Source organism: Metopolophium dirhodum, chromosome 9, assembly GCF_019925205.1.
Source record: "Metopolophium dirhodum isolate CAU chromosome 9, ASM1992520v1, whole genome shotgun sequence".
In the NCBI taxonomy this organism is placed as follows: domain Eukaryota; kingdom Metazoa; phylum Arthropoda; class Insecta; order Hemiptera; family Aphididae; genus Metopolophium; species Metopolophium dirhodum.
Window position 1 is genome coordinate 14,469,989 of NC_083568.1, and position 16,476 is coordinate 14,486,464.

General features: G+C 27.3%; 1 protein-coding gene across 1 annotated transcript in view; it reads left to right on the forward strand.

The window, feature by feature from the left end:
- Window positions 1–16,476, forward strand: part of LOC132952764 (G-protein coupled receptor GRL101-like) — a 75,922-nt gene that overhangs the window by 32,650 nt on the left and 26,796 nt on the right. The window contains exons 4-8 of the mRNA XM_061025184.1: window positions 1,328–1,432; window positions 5,027–5,143; window positions 5,210–5,332; window positions 15,429–15,527; window positions 15,607–15,762. Coding sequence (XP_060881167.1) covers window positions 1,328–1,432; window positions 5,027–5,143; window positions 5,210–5,332; window positions 15,429–15,527; window positions 15,607–15,762 — 600 coding nt within the window. The remainder of the gene's footprint in view (window positions 1–1,327; window positions 1,433–5,026; window positions 5,144–5,209; window positions 5,333–15,428; window positions 15,528–15,606; window positions 15,763–16,476) is intronic.

Sequence of the window (16,476 nt, forward strand, 5' to 3'; positions counted from 1 at the left end):
TTTTTAATAATAATTTTAGCTTTGAATATCACAGTACTTATGTCGTTTTAAAATATCAACTCAATACCCAAATGTTTAAAATTTTTATACTTTTATAAACTCTTATAATATTGAAAACTTCATATAAAAGTATATACAGGCATACAATACCGGTTCAAATATACTATATATATATATATATATATAATATAGAATACACTAATTATATAATCCATAAAATATTAAGCCCTGCTAAAAATAATTTTTTGAATTCTATGGTAGGTATATCATTGTTTTAAAATGTATAATAATAATATAGTATTGGTTTACCAAGGCGAGCGAAGCGTGTCATTGCTATAATCATAATTTTTATTATTTACTACTGTGAGATTCTTTTTCTTATAGATTTTATTGTAGACACTCTTTGTTATAATAATTTTTCAAAAAGAAAATCCTAAGTATATTTTAAATCTTTATATTTTTTTTTGGTTTTATTTAAGAAAATAATAACTTAAAATACGATTGTTGTAAACCATACATTTAATGTGTTTTTTATGAAACTGTTTAAAGGTATTTTCTGATAATGAGGGAATTGAATAAATAAATAATGGTTGTATAAGCTATTTACACAATTGTATTTTATTAAATATCTTCAATACAACCATGCGAGATGGGTATACAGAGAATACTAGTTGATAGTAGTAATACTACTTAAGTCTGTTAAAAAACTAAAGGTTATGAATTATCAATGATTTTCTAGTTTTTCTTTCGAAATAAGTATACAACCATCTATCAGAACATTTTAGTAAGTATTGAAAGTCTAAGCACTTAGTCCATGTGTTTATGGTAATGACATACACTTTTTAACTATATGTTATATATTAATCAATATAAGTTTCTAAGTAGATACCACATTTGAGGATAAAGCGTAAAATCGTGACATTTTTGGTTTCGTTAAAGTTAACGAAATTCACTAGATTGACGTCCTGACTGTTCATCTATCGCTATATAAAATTACTTTTTATAAAGTTACCTCAGTACACGGCCGATTAATTATATTATGTTCGCCTACTAAACTTATAAGATGATAATACATATTAATTATGAAATGGTCGGTTAAATAATAGTTTTTAGAACTTTTGAAAATGTATACCTAACGCTAATGTGAATATGTGACGATTATCTCGTAATTTAGACCAGTAAAAAACACGGGTTAATAGGTTAAACAGATCAGACAGTCTATTACCGATATATTTTGTCATCACTCATCAGTAAAGACAATTTTTTACCTAAATATAGATTTATGGCAAAATTAAAAAAAAAATCATATGCATGTTGATATTTGCAGGATGTTTACAAAACGAGTACAAATGTACAAACAAATGTATTGAACTGGTGAAACGGTGTGATAAGATTGCTGATTGCGATGGGGGAGAAGACGAAAAAGATTGCAGTGAGTATATTTTATTTTAATTTCTATTAATTGTTAATTAAATGTGTAAGTATCTACATTTAGTTATAGATTTAAAAAAATGTTATCATTAAGTGTAAATATTTCTATTCGAAAATAATTGTATAAAATATAAATAGTTAATTCACTAAACAATTTGTTTAATGTCTGAAATAAAAAAATTAATATTTTCCAAATACATTAGGTCCATTATTGAAATATTCTGTATGTATTTTATTTTAGTGTAATTACAATAATTTACTAACTGGAGCAAAGCATTTTATCAATCAAACTCAATTTATAAAAAATCATTAAAATATTGCTAATCCACAAAGAAATGTTTGTGTCCTGCCTTAGTTATTTGTATTACTATAAATTTGAAAGTCTTAACAGCTTTCATATAAGTTACATCAGAATTACATGACTTTCTATACTTAAAAAACAACTACCAATGTAATATAAACTCAGTATTACGATGATACTATAAAATGTATTATAGTTGCCTATATTTTATACCGGTTTCAAATATATATATTTATACATACAGACATATAGTAAGTTAGTAGTTAATAAATATTATTAGATTATTTATTACATATTCATGCATACATTCGGTCATATATTCTGGGTGGAAACAGGTAGTTGTTGTCTTTGAACAAAGATGTGTATGATTTTGTTGGTTAATGGTATTTATGGTTTAATTATCTGTTATCATGTTATTGGGTTAATTGGTTGTTTTGAGATTTAAAAACAATGTGGTTTTGGAATTTTTTTTTATAGTTTTAAACCATAATTTGCAATTTTATGTTTGTAATAACTTATATCCTATAATCCGACATATACCTACATTAGGTATACACTACTAGATTGTAAAATTAAGATCAGGAAAACGATACACAAATATTCAAGCTTCTTGAATATTTTTCGTAAATATTACACAAAATAATAAAAACAATGTACTTTTGTAAATTGCAAGTAATTACATTTTAATACAATTGTCCCATAATATAATGAAATACTTTTGAACATTTTGCACCACTTTTATCTCCCTTAAATGAGTTAAAAGTATTTTTAAACTTGACACTTCAATAATTTTACAAAAACTTTCCAGTTTTTTTTATCAAATTACTGAGAATTTAAAAAATAGCCTATATATGGTTGAACCGTTAGAGCTACATGAAACTAGAGTATGAAACTTTTGGAGACATTTTACCGATCCAAAAAACTGTTTATTGTAATCAATATCATACTATATGTTTCACTACTGTCAAACAATTTGTGAAAAAAAATCTAACACTAGAAATATAAAATAAGGTGTGTTTTACTTTTTGATTTGCTATTTGTTGAGTTGACTCACGATATTCATATGCTACAACGACAAAATGAAATACAAACAATAAACATATTACTTATTTCAAAAAAATGAATTATTCATTTTGTAATATTCTTATTATTTAACTCAGTGTTTCAGTAATTTTTTCAGATCAAACATCGAAAAGTTTGAAAAAAACAATCAAACGTAATAATATGTTTATATAATTTAAGGCTCTTATTTATATATGCGTACTTTATATCTACATCATATTTTAATTATTATTATTACGATATAAATATTTTTAAAGTTGGTCTATCTAATTACTTTGTTAATCTCCAAGACACTTGCGACTTACACATTGCTATGCGCCTATGCTTACCAATAATAATTAAGTTGAAGTTTTCGAAGTATTTATATTAATATGTTGATAAAATAAAAATATAAACAAATTGTTTAGACTTTGCCTACTTTAATGCAAACTCATCAGAGCTCTATGATGGATAAATGTTTGAAACTGTAAAAAGAAAATGCATGCTTATAGTAGGTACACTATTTACTGATTGAAGTAAAAATGTATAAAATATATAGTTTCTGTTGTAAACACATACATAAAGATTATATATTAGTAGACCTAAAGTAGTTATTGATGTGTTAACTATTGTTGCAGCTAAACCCATTTTAAGTTTTCATGAAAGTTGTTAGTAACTTGTCACGAAATGTTTGAAAGTCTATGTCAAAAGAAAAAGTTATAAAAAGAATGCTGTGTAATATTTAAAGTTGTTAATATTACGAGAACCATAGAAACCTCAAAGTTTGTTTGATCTAAATATTATTTACGGTTAGAATTTATATAAAATCAAACTTTTTAATTGCATGGTATATTGGACATATTTTTGATGAACATTCACATAATTTATTTACGTTTTTGGTTTGATTGGTGGTTTAAGTTAGGTTGGATTATTATATAAAATTACCAATGAAGTGAATCGGATGTATGGTATCAATTTATACCTGAATTCTGAAGATATTTTATAATTTTATGATATTAGAGTGAAATAAAGTGGTTTTACATTAGACATTGCTTGATCCAGCAATCCATTCATACGTTGATAATTTCGAGTTGATTATAGCGTTAAGCATATCTTAATGGATTGCCAAAAATATGAAGACACTAGAAATAAACACCAATATCACAATAATAGATAGAAGAATCATTACAACCAGACATCCAATTAAATATAAATATTATTAACCTAGGGAAACCAAATTATACAACTTAAATTGGGCTAAACGTATATTTGAAATAAAATGTAAGTATTTTTAAACTAATATCCTTAGACGTCAATATTATTTAGAACAATAAAAAAAAACGTACGGGTTGCACTCCTGGAGTGCCGGCAGAAGTGAAAACTTGAATATTAATGTCGTTCATTTTTAGCGAATAATGCCAAAAGTGAAAGAAAAATGAACATACTTCTAGAAATCCGATTTCAATTTTGAAAACTAATTTTAATTCAATAACTTCTTTTCTATGTTTTGTAGGAAATATATTTTCGATATTTTGTAAAGTTTTTGTAGTACAGTTGCAAATTAATTTACTTAATTTCTCAAAATGAACTTGTACTTTAAAGGTTCAACGAGTTAAAAAAATTAAAAAGTTTTTCCTACAAAACATAGAAAAGAAGTTATTGAATTCAAATTAGTTTTCAAAATTGAAATCGGACTTCTAGAAGTATGAATTTTCTTTCGCATATTGGTCTAAATGCACGCATTTGTCCTGACGAAAGTTTAACATTTTTTATCCATCACAAAAAAAGTGCACAACGCCGCTAAAGAAGTTTTCACTTCAAAAATCATTAATCTATTTAAATTATTGGTAATTAAGTTGAATTCGGGATAACAAAGCTTATCCACATCAAACTTATTAAGTTTACAAACTATACAATATTTCCATAAATCATCTGTGCTGAAGGTTTCCTTGAGTTTATGTAAACGATATTGATCTTGCACCTGCTGTGATTAATACATAAATAGAAATATAACATCCGAACATTAGTTTCCATTGACAGAATCCACGAAGCTGTTAGTCATTTAAATTATTTTGTTACGATTCAAATTTTATGAAAATATAATTAATACCTACTCAATAAAATTATAAAATCACTTGCAAATATTAAAAATGTTTATGTGAACAAATGATGGAAAGTTTTGGTAAAATTTAAAGATGTACTAAAATATGAAATAGATAAACTTAAATATATATCATTTTTATTTATTTATAGAAACACATGTTTGTCCAACAACACATTTTAAATGCGCAAATTATTTTTGTATACCCACTGATAAAGCATGTGATTTTAAAGATGATTGTGGTGATGGATCAGATGAACTTCAATGCAGTGAGTTTTAAATAAGACTCATTAATTATTTAAAAATTAGTGAATGAATGATCATATTTTGTTTAGAGCACAGAGAATGCTGGCACGGAGAATTTAAGTGTAAAAATTCAGAATGTATTCGTCCCGGATATCTGTGCGACGGTGAAGTTAATTGTGCAGATGGTTCCGATGAAGAATACTGCGAAACAAGTAAGTGAAAAAATATGAAATAAAAAATTATTAAAATGTTTAAAACAAGTATTTACATTTAGGTATAGCAGGTACTATAACGTTTTATTGTCATTTTATTATTTTATGTTAGTTATGAAAACAGTGATTACTAGTTCGTAATAGCTAAAAACATATTCTTAAGTTGAGTAGGTAGGTATAAAAAAAGAATTTGTAAGAATAGTAATTCATGGCTAGCCTCGTCGTCTCATGTCAATGTTTCTGCTTGTTAGGCATATTGTATTTTTAAGTATTATATATTTGTTAGACTAACAAATTATTTTTACACAATTCATTGAAATAATAATGTTTGTTTATTTTTATAGTTATCGTCGCGTTTATTTTTAACTTCGAGGTTGATTTCTGGTGGCTAATTGAAATTAGTAGGTACTTAAAAGGGATGGGTTCAAAAAGTAAAAACAAATTATTACCGTATTTTTCTTAATGATCGGGAAAAACAAAAAAAAAATTACGGAATAACTGAAATATTTCAATTTTAATTTTTAACAAAAATCGATTTATGTTATTTTGTTGTAACTTGTAATTCAAAAACGAATTATCGTAGATACTTGAAATTTTCACCAAATCAGATACTAATAGTAAAATGTTCCAGAAATTATATTATTTTTAAGCATTTTGTAATTTTGTCTTTTTTCAGTTATTTATAAAAATGTAGACATTTTTTATGTTTTTAGTTTTCTTTTGTAAATATTGATAAAAGTTATGCTTGGTGAAAAAGGTTGACAATTGAATACATAATTCCTGTAATTTAGAGCAATTTAAAAATATCAAAAATAAACAAACACAATTTTTTTATAGACTTCTGAAGTTCAATTTTCGACACACTTTATTTAATATAAACACAAAATTATGATTATAGTTATTTTATTGTAATTCAAAAAATATTACTTGAATCTTTATGACACAACGTATATTATTAACTATATACAGAATGATATTATTTTAAAAATACTAGTGCAACCTATACCATACTACCAGTAGAGAAATATGAAACACAAAATATCTTTAGACATTTATGCGGACACGCGGTCTTCGCACAAAATCGTTTTTTGTATACAATGATAATATACCATTGACTTTAAATTGAACACATACAATATTACAACTAATAAATCTAAATTCTTAAATATTTCTACTGGTACATATTGTGTACCCACTTAATCAATTATTTTGATTAATTGTATATTATTATTTATTTTTTCTTAGTAAAAGCTAAAACAATGGTATTTTAAATTATTAATTTATATCTAAATGTATCAACGTAATACAATTTATATGAACACCCATACTCTGTACTCGGAATCGTTATTCATAAGCTTGTTGTTTCATTGATTATAAATTTAATTATTACACAACTACATTTAAATAATATATCTATTAGTAGTCAGAAAGTGTACCTCAGTGGTTTGCCCATCACATATTATATTGTTAACTGAAGTACCTACATCCTCATATCTCATACAAAATTATCATCGTACATGAAAATATGCATGGTAAGATTATTTTTTCTGTTTGTACACAACTATGGATACTCAATTATTAATTTACGTGATTCTCCCGCAAGTATTCAAATAAAGTATTAATTTGTATGTAAACAACTATGTATTTAATTATAGTAACAACGAACAGTTAAAATAATTTTTATCATACAATACTTTAACGCTTAGACAAAATCACACTTAAAAAGTTTAGTTATTTAAAAAAAAAATTACGTTTTGCTTATTAAACAAATAACAAATAATAATAATTGATAACAATTATGTTTTTGATTACAAATCATTTAAATTAACTAAAGTTTAACAAAAATTGTCACTCTTTACTTAATATTAATATTAAATTATGAAACAATTTTAAGACATTCAATAAATTTATTTGAACCTTGTTATGAATATTTATAAGGTAAATAAACAATAAAACTTCTAAAACGGTTAATAATGTATTTGATGAAACCACACTTAAGTGTTATAAAAATGTATATTTAATACCTAATTATAATTTACCATTAAAATTAGTAAATAATATACATATATTAAACGAAGATATATAATATTAACTAAACCATGATCACAGTAACGAGTAACACCATAAGTAGAGTTATAAAATATATTGTAATATCTGTCTGCATCAAAAATAATTATTTATTTTCTTATGTATTTTAAGTAAGATGGTACCTAATGGGTTGAATTCAGAATTTTGTGTGTAACTACACAATATGAATTTTTTTTTTTTAATTAAACTTTTTGAACATACAAACCCAACCAATCAATTTGACAGTAATAAAAATGGGAAACCGTGTTGTTATAGTTCCATAAAATGTATTCCCTCTGTACTCTGTCGAAATATCCCTAGATAAAATTTCACTAGGGAATCCTAGAGAATAACACTCGTAAAATTAAAAATATTTTATTTTACTATAATTAGCTATTTTAGATTCTGAGCGGAGCTAGGAAGCTAGTGGTTTTACAATGGTGTTTATATTTTTTATTTTATATCCTGTATGCAAAATATCTACTAGAAGGAGTGCTTTGATTTCAACATATAGTACCTTATCTTTTGCAAATTGGATCAAGATGGTATTTTAGAAAGGTAATTGTTCGATTTTCTCAACAGATATTTAATGCCACAGGAAAAACTGCCGACAATTTACGAAAAACCATTATAAATGGTATTTTAATTTCTAACACTTTGTGTATCACCATAGAAACGAATAAAAATAATAATACCTATATAATATAAATTCAACTTACAAGATATAATAAATAATAACAATATCCAGACTGACAAACCGTCTCCGCTCAGAATCGTTTTTCTTATACAATGATATTATATCATTTAATTCAAGTTTAATACAATCCTTTATGCATTTACCCACTTGTAACCTACTGTACAGCAGAGCAACATCCACAACCATTTTTTAAATTTATTTTTGATGCAATAATATTTTTTACAAATAACATACTTATGTTTATACATGGTGTAATCTGTAGTCACAATAACAGGAAAGTATCAACAAATTTTTCATTTATTTTATCCTACATTTTGTTAAATTAATTTATTATATTTATATAAGTTATTAATTTTGTAATTCTTCATAATTATTGTTATTATTAAGATTTTAGATGTCATGTAATAATAAGTATAATGTCATATATTATACCATTGGACTTTATGCCCGTTAATAAATTAAACAATATTAAATAAAAATAATAAAATATTATATAGGTACCTACCTAAAATAAATAATTATATAATAATGAATTTATATTTATATATCACTAAAATATAATACAAAATATATTGTTTTATTTTAATTGGTTTTCTGATAGGTATTCTATTTGAAAACATGTCTGATATTTTTCAGTGATTTTATACTTCTGTTTATTATTTTTAACACTTTCCTTGATGGGATTAAACCATTAAACACATGAAAAAGTTATTTCTCAGAACTTAGTTTTAGACCCGGTCACGTAAAATCGACTATTGGAACAGAGTAAAACAATGCTCCAACTCCCGCCACTTACAGTTTCGGCCCCCCGAGCTTTGTTTATTATCGTACTGGATGTAACACATTTTAACCGGAAACTTGCAATAGTTGAACTCTGTGTGGAATAATTAGATGTTATCATTGAGATTTGAGAGAAAATCGTCGCCTTTAGCGCTACTGGAAATGATTTCAGCTCCAATTACATTTGAATTAAATTGTTTTTTCTTTATCGTTGAAAACAAAACATGGGAGCCAATATTACGCAGTCAAATAATACGGTAGGCGGTAGCATATAATATGTAGTTTTTTTTTTTTTTATTAGTTAACCCGCGGCAACTTAGGCCATTGGGTGGTTTTTAAACTGTGGGGGAGGGAACAGTAAGTGTTAACACGTGTGTGTAGTTTTCGACAGATTTTCAAGTGGGCACGCGTAGGTATCTGCCATGCCCGGGTGGGGGATGGCGGCACTTGTTCTCCGGACACCGTGACTTGCCCGAAGAAAAATGCCGCCTGTGGACCGAGGTTTGAACCAGGTCACAACCGACGACTTAGTCCGCTCGGCCACTCCGTCACCCAATATATAATTGTATAGCATCATATTGTAATATCTAACTAACGGGGAGAAAGAAAGGGTGAGTTGAGTTTAACAATTCAGTTCGTAGTATGAATAATTGGGTAAAAATCAATAAAACATAAATGGAATACTAAGTTTTTCGTGGGAATTAATTTTGCCTTAAAATTGTTTCATCCATTTTCAGAATTTTGATTTTTAGGAGCTAGTACCTATATTACCTATATATCTTCCATACAGTATAATAGAATTATAATTTTCCCAAGAAATTTTTCGATCTCTGCGTAGTTTTTAGTTTCTTCACAATCAGCCCTCACTAACGAGTAACGACAGCATTACACCGACGACCAAACTCATTACATGCGTGCCTCAACCGACGTTTTTTTACATTGATAATAGTTATTGAATATTTATAGTTTTATAAATTTAAAATATCTTAGCAGACGAATGGAGATAAAAATACAAATAATATAGATTTTTATCTTAAAGGTCAATAATAATGTGTAATTTAAAATTAAATTATTTTTTTTAATCCTATCGAAAAGACATTGCCCCATTATTATTTTGAATTCCGAGCGAAGCATTCAATATCTATATTGATTTTTCTAGCATACTTTGTTTCTAGGTTTATCTATTATCACGTATTATTGTTGTGTTTTTTTAGTTTATAAGGTGTTTATAATTGTTTTTGCATTCAAATTTTTAATTATACACCATTATTATATTGCACTGTTATACGCATTGTAAATAAAAATAAAATGACATAATTTATACCCCGTAATGTTTTTTAAGCCCTGAGAATACAATGTAGTATATGATAGCATTATTCTATGGAAACAATTTTCACGAGCTTTTTCACTAACTTAAAAACTCAAAAGAAGAAATGATTTTTTCTTTTTATAAAATGGGTATTACAAATGCAATTGGTTAATGGTCGGAGAGTGTGAAGGGTGAAGCAACGCGTGGGTTTGATGTGTGACAATTAATCTTGCCATCCAACCCAGGAAGTCTGGATACGACTATGGATATATAGTCAGTAGTTGTAAGCAAGAAATAAATATTTTAACAAAGTAGAAACATTAAACATTACGAAGAAAAGTAAGGAAGGGTTTTGAACATCTTGATTTTACAAAATTCAACATTTAATGATGTTATTTTATCTATATAGGTAGGTTAACAACTAACATAATTATTTTAGATTATATTAGTTTCCCATTGGTTTTGCAATTATGTGTATTTTTTTGTACCATTAGACTAAAATGCTTTTGTCTTTAATATCGAAGATAGTTTTTGGTAGAAAATTGGATCTAGTTTTTACTTTGGGTACCTAGTTATATATTATAATTCTCGGTGATTTTAAAATAATAATCAGGAAAAAAAATTTGTTTTCATCAAAATTGATTTTTGTTGTTGTTGTTATAATTAAAATGAATATCCACAAATACTTGAAATTATCACCAACATTTTATATTAGTATTTGATATCTAAGCATCTTATTAATTTGAAAATACACGATTGCCTTTTTAATGCTTTTTATAGGCATTTGAAAGTGTTGACATATTTAGTTTCTTTTTCGATAGTTGTTGATAAAATTTGTGATAATTCAAAATCCTTGAAAATTTTATAGAAGGATTTTCATAAATGGTTTTCATATATTAAAAGTCTTTAGTCATAAGTTTGGCCAAATAATATATTTAAACGAAAAATATTGATTTTAGTTATTTTATCGTAATTATATACAATGAAATGTTCAAAATACTTAGACTAATTTTAAACTATTTATGCAACTATCTTATTCAAAAAATTCTACGGTTTAACTTATAACTTAATAATTATTAATTGCTATTATATTATGTATATAAAAAATAAAAATGTTATATAATATTTAGAATTTTTTAATACTATATAATATGTACATTGTACGTACATATTATATTGATGTATATTTGTTTATACATATATAACGAAAAATGGTACATAATATTTTATTTATAATTATTACATTTTTTTTTTTTTTCTTGTTATCGACGACGCTGCCGGGACTGCTTGCGAATTACTTCGACAGCGTCGCCATCGTTTATTATGCACTAAAAATAATGAATAATTACAAACATGAATACATTATTATCAGATACTATAGTCTTTGTTGAGCCGCCGAGCCGGTTTCTCGGGCCGACCGGAGTCCGCCGCCCTTGACATCGCGTTCCAGATTGCCCCATAATTATTACATTTGGGGCGATCCATTTAACGCATGACAATCATTATTTTAAAAACATCAACGTTTTTGAAATTAAACTTTAAATACCTACTTATAAGTTATAACTCATACGATACTTGTCCAAAATTCGATTATTATACTTCAATATACCCCAAAAAATGTTCTTCTTTCGAACAAGGACTTAAAAATTCATTCTGTGAATAAAAAAAAGTGAAATAATTTAAAAACGATAACGATAAAAAATAATTAAAAATATTAATTGTTAACAACTTTTAATTGTCAAACAAAAATATTTTTAAAAACGTGTTTTTAATATTATTTTTTTTTTCGTATCATACAACCACAATTAGATGAGTACTAACAAATGGTAATAAATCATGATAAGATAAGTAAAAATAAATATATACAATTCAAAGTCTATATGGATATAAATAAAAAAAAATATATAATAAAATACATAAATTGGTTAACAAATATTATTAGAAACATAAATAGAATTTATTGTAATTTATGATAACATAGTTGACAGATTTCGTATGTTTGTTTTAGTTTTAGATTACCCTTGACCAAAATCTTGATACCTCGATAGCATTTGGATTTGCATACAGGAGATCTTCTTTCGTACATGAAAATGGGTAGCTTTGGCAGTTCAGTAGGTGTTCCGTGTTTTGTTCCATACCACACTCGCATTTTTTTGAGATGTCTTGAGGGATGTCCCATTTCTTTAGGTTGTTTTTAGATCTGCCCACTCCTACTCTGAGTCTATTAAGGGATCTCCAGGTTGTCCAGTCTAATTCGTATCCTGCTAGCAGTAGTTCCGCTGGTTCGAGTTTATTATTTTCCTTGAAGAGAGAGAGTTTCCACCTTTCTCTTCGTATATCTTCAGGGTGTTTATTTAGAAGTTTTGTTGTTTTTAGAAAACTCTTTCTTGATTTAAGTCTGAAATTAGGTGTAATTTGGCTATGTAATGGGTGTCGTATGTCAGTTTCTGCTTTGGTTCTTTCCCAGTCTGCTGCGACCTCCCGACGGATGTTTGGTGGGGCGATACCAGTGAGTTGGTAGATTTTAGGAAGTGGAGTATTTTTAAGACAGCCTGTTACTATAAGCGGCAGGATTCATTCAGAATGGTATCTATTTGTTTTGTGTGAACGGACCTACTCCACACAGAACTGGCATATTCCCCAGCAGAGAAACACAGTGACAGTGCAGATATACGTAATGTATGTGCGTTGCCCCCCCCCCCCCCACGTAGAGCCTGGGAGTTTCTGGAGTATATTGTTTCTTGTAGCAATTTTTAGCTTAGTTTTCTCACATTGGTATTTATACGTTAGGGATCGGTCTAGCATAACGCCTAGGTATGTGGGATGTGCAGAGTTCTCTAATACGGTTCCTCGCCATTCGATTTTCAGAAGTTTTCATCGTAGTAATCAGACAATACCCTGAGTGATTCCTCTAATGTATTTTCAACATCTTAGAAGTTGTCATCTTGGGCGGCAAGGGCTGTATCGTCAGCATATATGAAATGTTTGATACCGGCCTGGGTAAGCATCGGCTGGTCATTAGTGTATATGTTAAAGTATATGTTTAATATTATTGACCTAGTACATTAAATATACACTTTAAAAAAAATCGAAATGCATAATGATAGTAATAACAAATCACATATATCATAAAGTAATAATAATAATGATATTATTTCATATAATATATCTTTTTTTTTTTGAACTTGAGCCCTGCCTCTATTACCATAAGTTATTATAGAGATTATGGACTATGGTCCGGTTGTTACGGTTGCTACGATAGGTAAGCACACGTGTATCGTGTATGTGTGACAATGTTTTTGCAACTATGAACCCGGGTGGTCACCCATCTGGGAACTAGTGGCAGCGGACTTTACTTACTCTCAGTCACGTTACGTAACTGATAGCAGCCAAGCCACTAGCCACTTACTATAGTCTATAGCTGTTATTAATTTATAAGTCAATACCGACATATCGCGTAGAATGTGAAATTTTAATTAAAATAAAATGTATAAGTTTTACTACAGTAAATTTAACAATGATAAAAAATATATTCATATTTTAATATTTAGAATATGATTATTTATTACAGTAGTAAGCAGGATTTGTATGCAATAAAAAACGGTAAAATATGCATTTTATTTACCAAAATATGCAAAAATATGCATTTAAATTTGTATAGGATAAACACAAAAATATAGTTACAAAATAAATATTTATTTGTTGAAATACATCAGTGATTGGCTGTTTGTCAGTTTTTCAAATTTTTCACAATTCTATAAAATTTGAAAATTAAATTTTATATTTTAGTTGCCACCTCAATTATAAGACTTTTACACTAATCTACTACCCAATACCTATTTAGGGGAGGTGTTGATAGCGTGTATTCTATCGAAAAAAATGACTTTACGGGAATAACTCTCAAGCTTTGTAGAATTGTTGGATTTTGATGACTATTTTTTTATCTGAAAGAAGAAGACTTCCTACAGCCTGCATCGATCTCTGATTTTGTATTTTATTTCAAATAATTGTATTAAAAAATTTGTAAAAAAATGATTTTTATCTTGTATTTCCTTCTAGCAATTAAAAAAAAAAAATTATGAAATTTGGTTGATTCTACAAGGTGGATTACACCACTAAAGACTACAAGGTTGTTGAGGACAAAACGGCATCGGTACCGGTCGCCTTAATATAATATAATTGAGAAAAAAAAATAAAATTTATAATTCACATTTACCACATAATTTTTCAAATTTTCGAAAATTAATGTCAAACTATTCAATTTTTTATCGCATACCTATTGTATTATAGGATTGTATTTATAAAAATAAAATTTATGTTTGAAAAAAAACCAAGTTTTATGAAATATACTATAAGACATGCATTTTTTGCATTCTTATAATCGAAATATGCAATAATATTCATTTTATTCAATATATTATGCAATAATATCCATTTCATCCAAAATATGCAAAAACATGCAAAATAAAAATACCACCATTTATCTCATCACAAGGTGATTCGTGGACATTAATGACAAAATCAATAATCAGAAGTCGCAAAAAAAAACATGCTGTTGCATATAAATCGTAGCCCTGGTAATAAGTAATAAGTAATAAGTAATAACATATTCTTATTGTAATATTGTTATTACTGAAAATTGTGGTATGATATTAATAATTGAGTGGCTCATCATTTAGTAGGTACTATTAAATTATTACCTACCCTCCTATTCCTCTTACAATTATTTTATAGTTTTATATATAATACAGTGATTTTAATTTAAGTATATATAACAATAACACAGTGAATACAATTTATGATAAAATCGATTTAATCGTTTATTGTTTTTTTTTAATTTTGCGGTGGTTTAATGTTTCCGAATGAAAGCCAACAAATTAATATTTTTGTTTCTATATATGTAGTAGAAAATAATGGTTTATTATGATTAGATCATATAGTAAGAAATATTTAGTAGTGCACATAAAAATCGTTTTATTGATTTAATGCTTTAACTTTATTAATGTAGGAGAGTGACCATAAACTGTTACATGTATAAATGTATTTTTTTATGAGATTTTGATGTTACTATTATACGTAACCGTGCGACTTTATGTCTTATTTTCAATGACGCACAGTACAGCATAATATTATAATATCATTATGAGATTTTTTGTCTTTCATATTTTTACGAATAATATGAATTAAAACGAATTGCACTTGTCGATGATCGTGGCTGACTATACCATTTTCATGAATTCCAGGCGATTTTATCAAGTGTGGTGGAAGTCATTCGGTACACTCGACGTTTTGGTGCGACGGATGGCCAGAATGTGTAGACAATCACGCTGACGAGTTATTGTGTAATTATTAAAACTTTTTTGACATAGCTGATATACAAAAAACGTGTTTGTATCTATATGTTGGTTCTTTTATAAACAGGTAACGCTTCGTGTGCGGGGAACAAGTTTCAGTGTCCAAACGGAAGATGTATTAACGACGCCAATGTATGTGATGGACAATGCGATTGCTTGCCAAGTATCGATGGAAATTGTGCCGATGAGATGAATTGCACGAAGTTTTATAACAAAACCGATGGTATATTATGATGCTTATTGTTTTTACTGCTTATTCCTTTAAACGTAATGCTCATTAATTGTTTCAACTAGAGTATGATTATTGATTAGTAAAATACTTAATTAAGTCTCACTGGCAGTGAATTGTGATATACAATACTATTAACGTGAGCGGTAGGCTGCAGTTTAACAGTTTGAGTAATACCTATATGGTAAATTTAATTTGTAAGGTTACAAATGTAACCGGCTACTGCAGATACCTACTCGTAAATTTTCCGGAATTCAAATTCATTTGAGCATTGTTGGCCTATTTATTATTTAGGTAGTTTACCTATAGCCTATCGGTAGTTACATATTTTTGTGTGCGATTGGTACTGCAGTATTTGCTTGTTGTTCGGTTAATGGTATCTCTGCAGGTTACCTATAGGTACTTTGTTGTCCATATTGACTGTATTTTTATTTTTGATAATTCACGTGAGGAGTTGATAACAAGCACAAAGTGTCATTATAGTAATGAATAAAGTAATGAGTACAACAAATTACTGTACAAGAATATTATATACTTTTTATGTATTTACTTTATTACCTATATACCTAAACTTTTATATTAGTTTCATGTAATACACAAACTGTGGCCTATGACCTTTGTAGACAAGCCCTTGTATGAAAAAAAAAAGAATTCTATAGAAATTTTATACCAGTGTATTTTCTGAATTTATATACCATACATAGATTC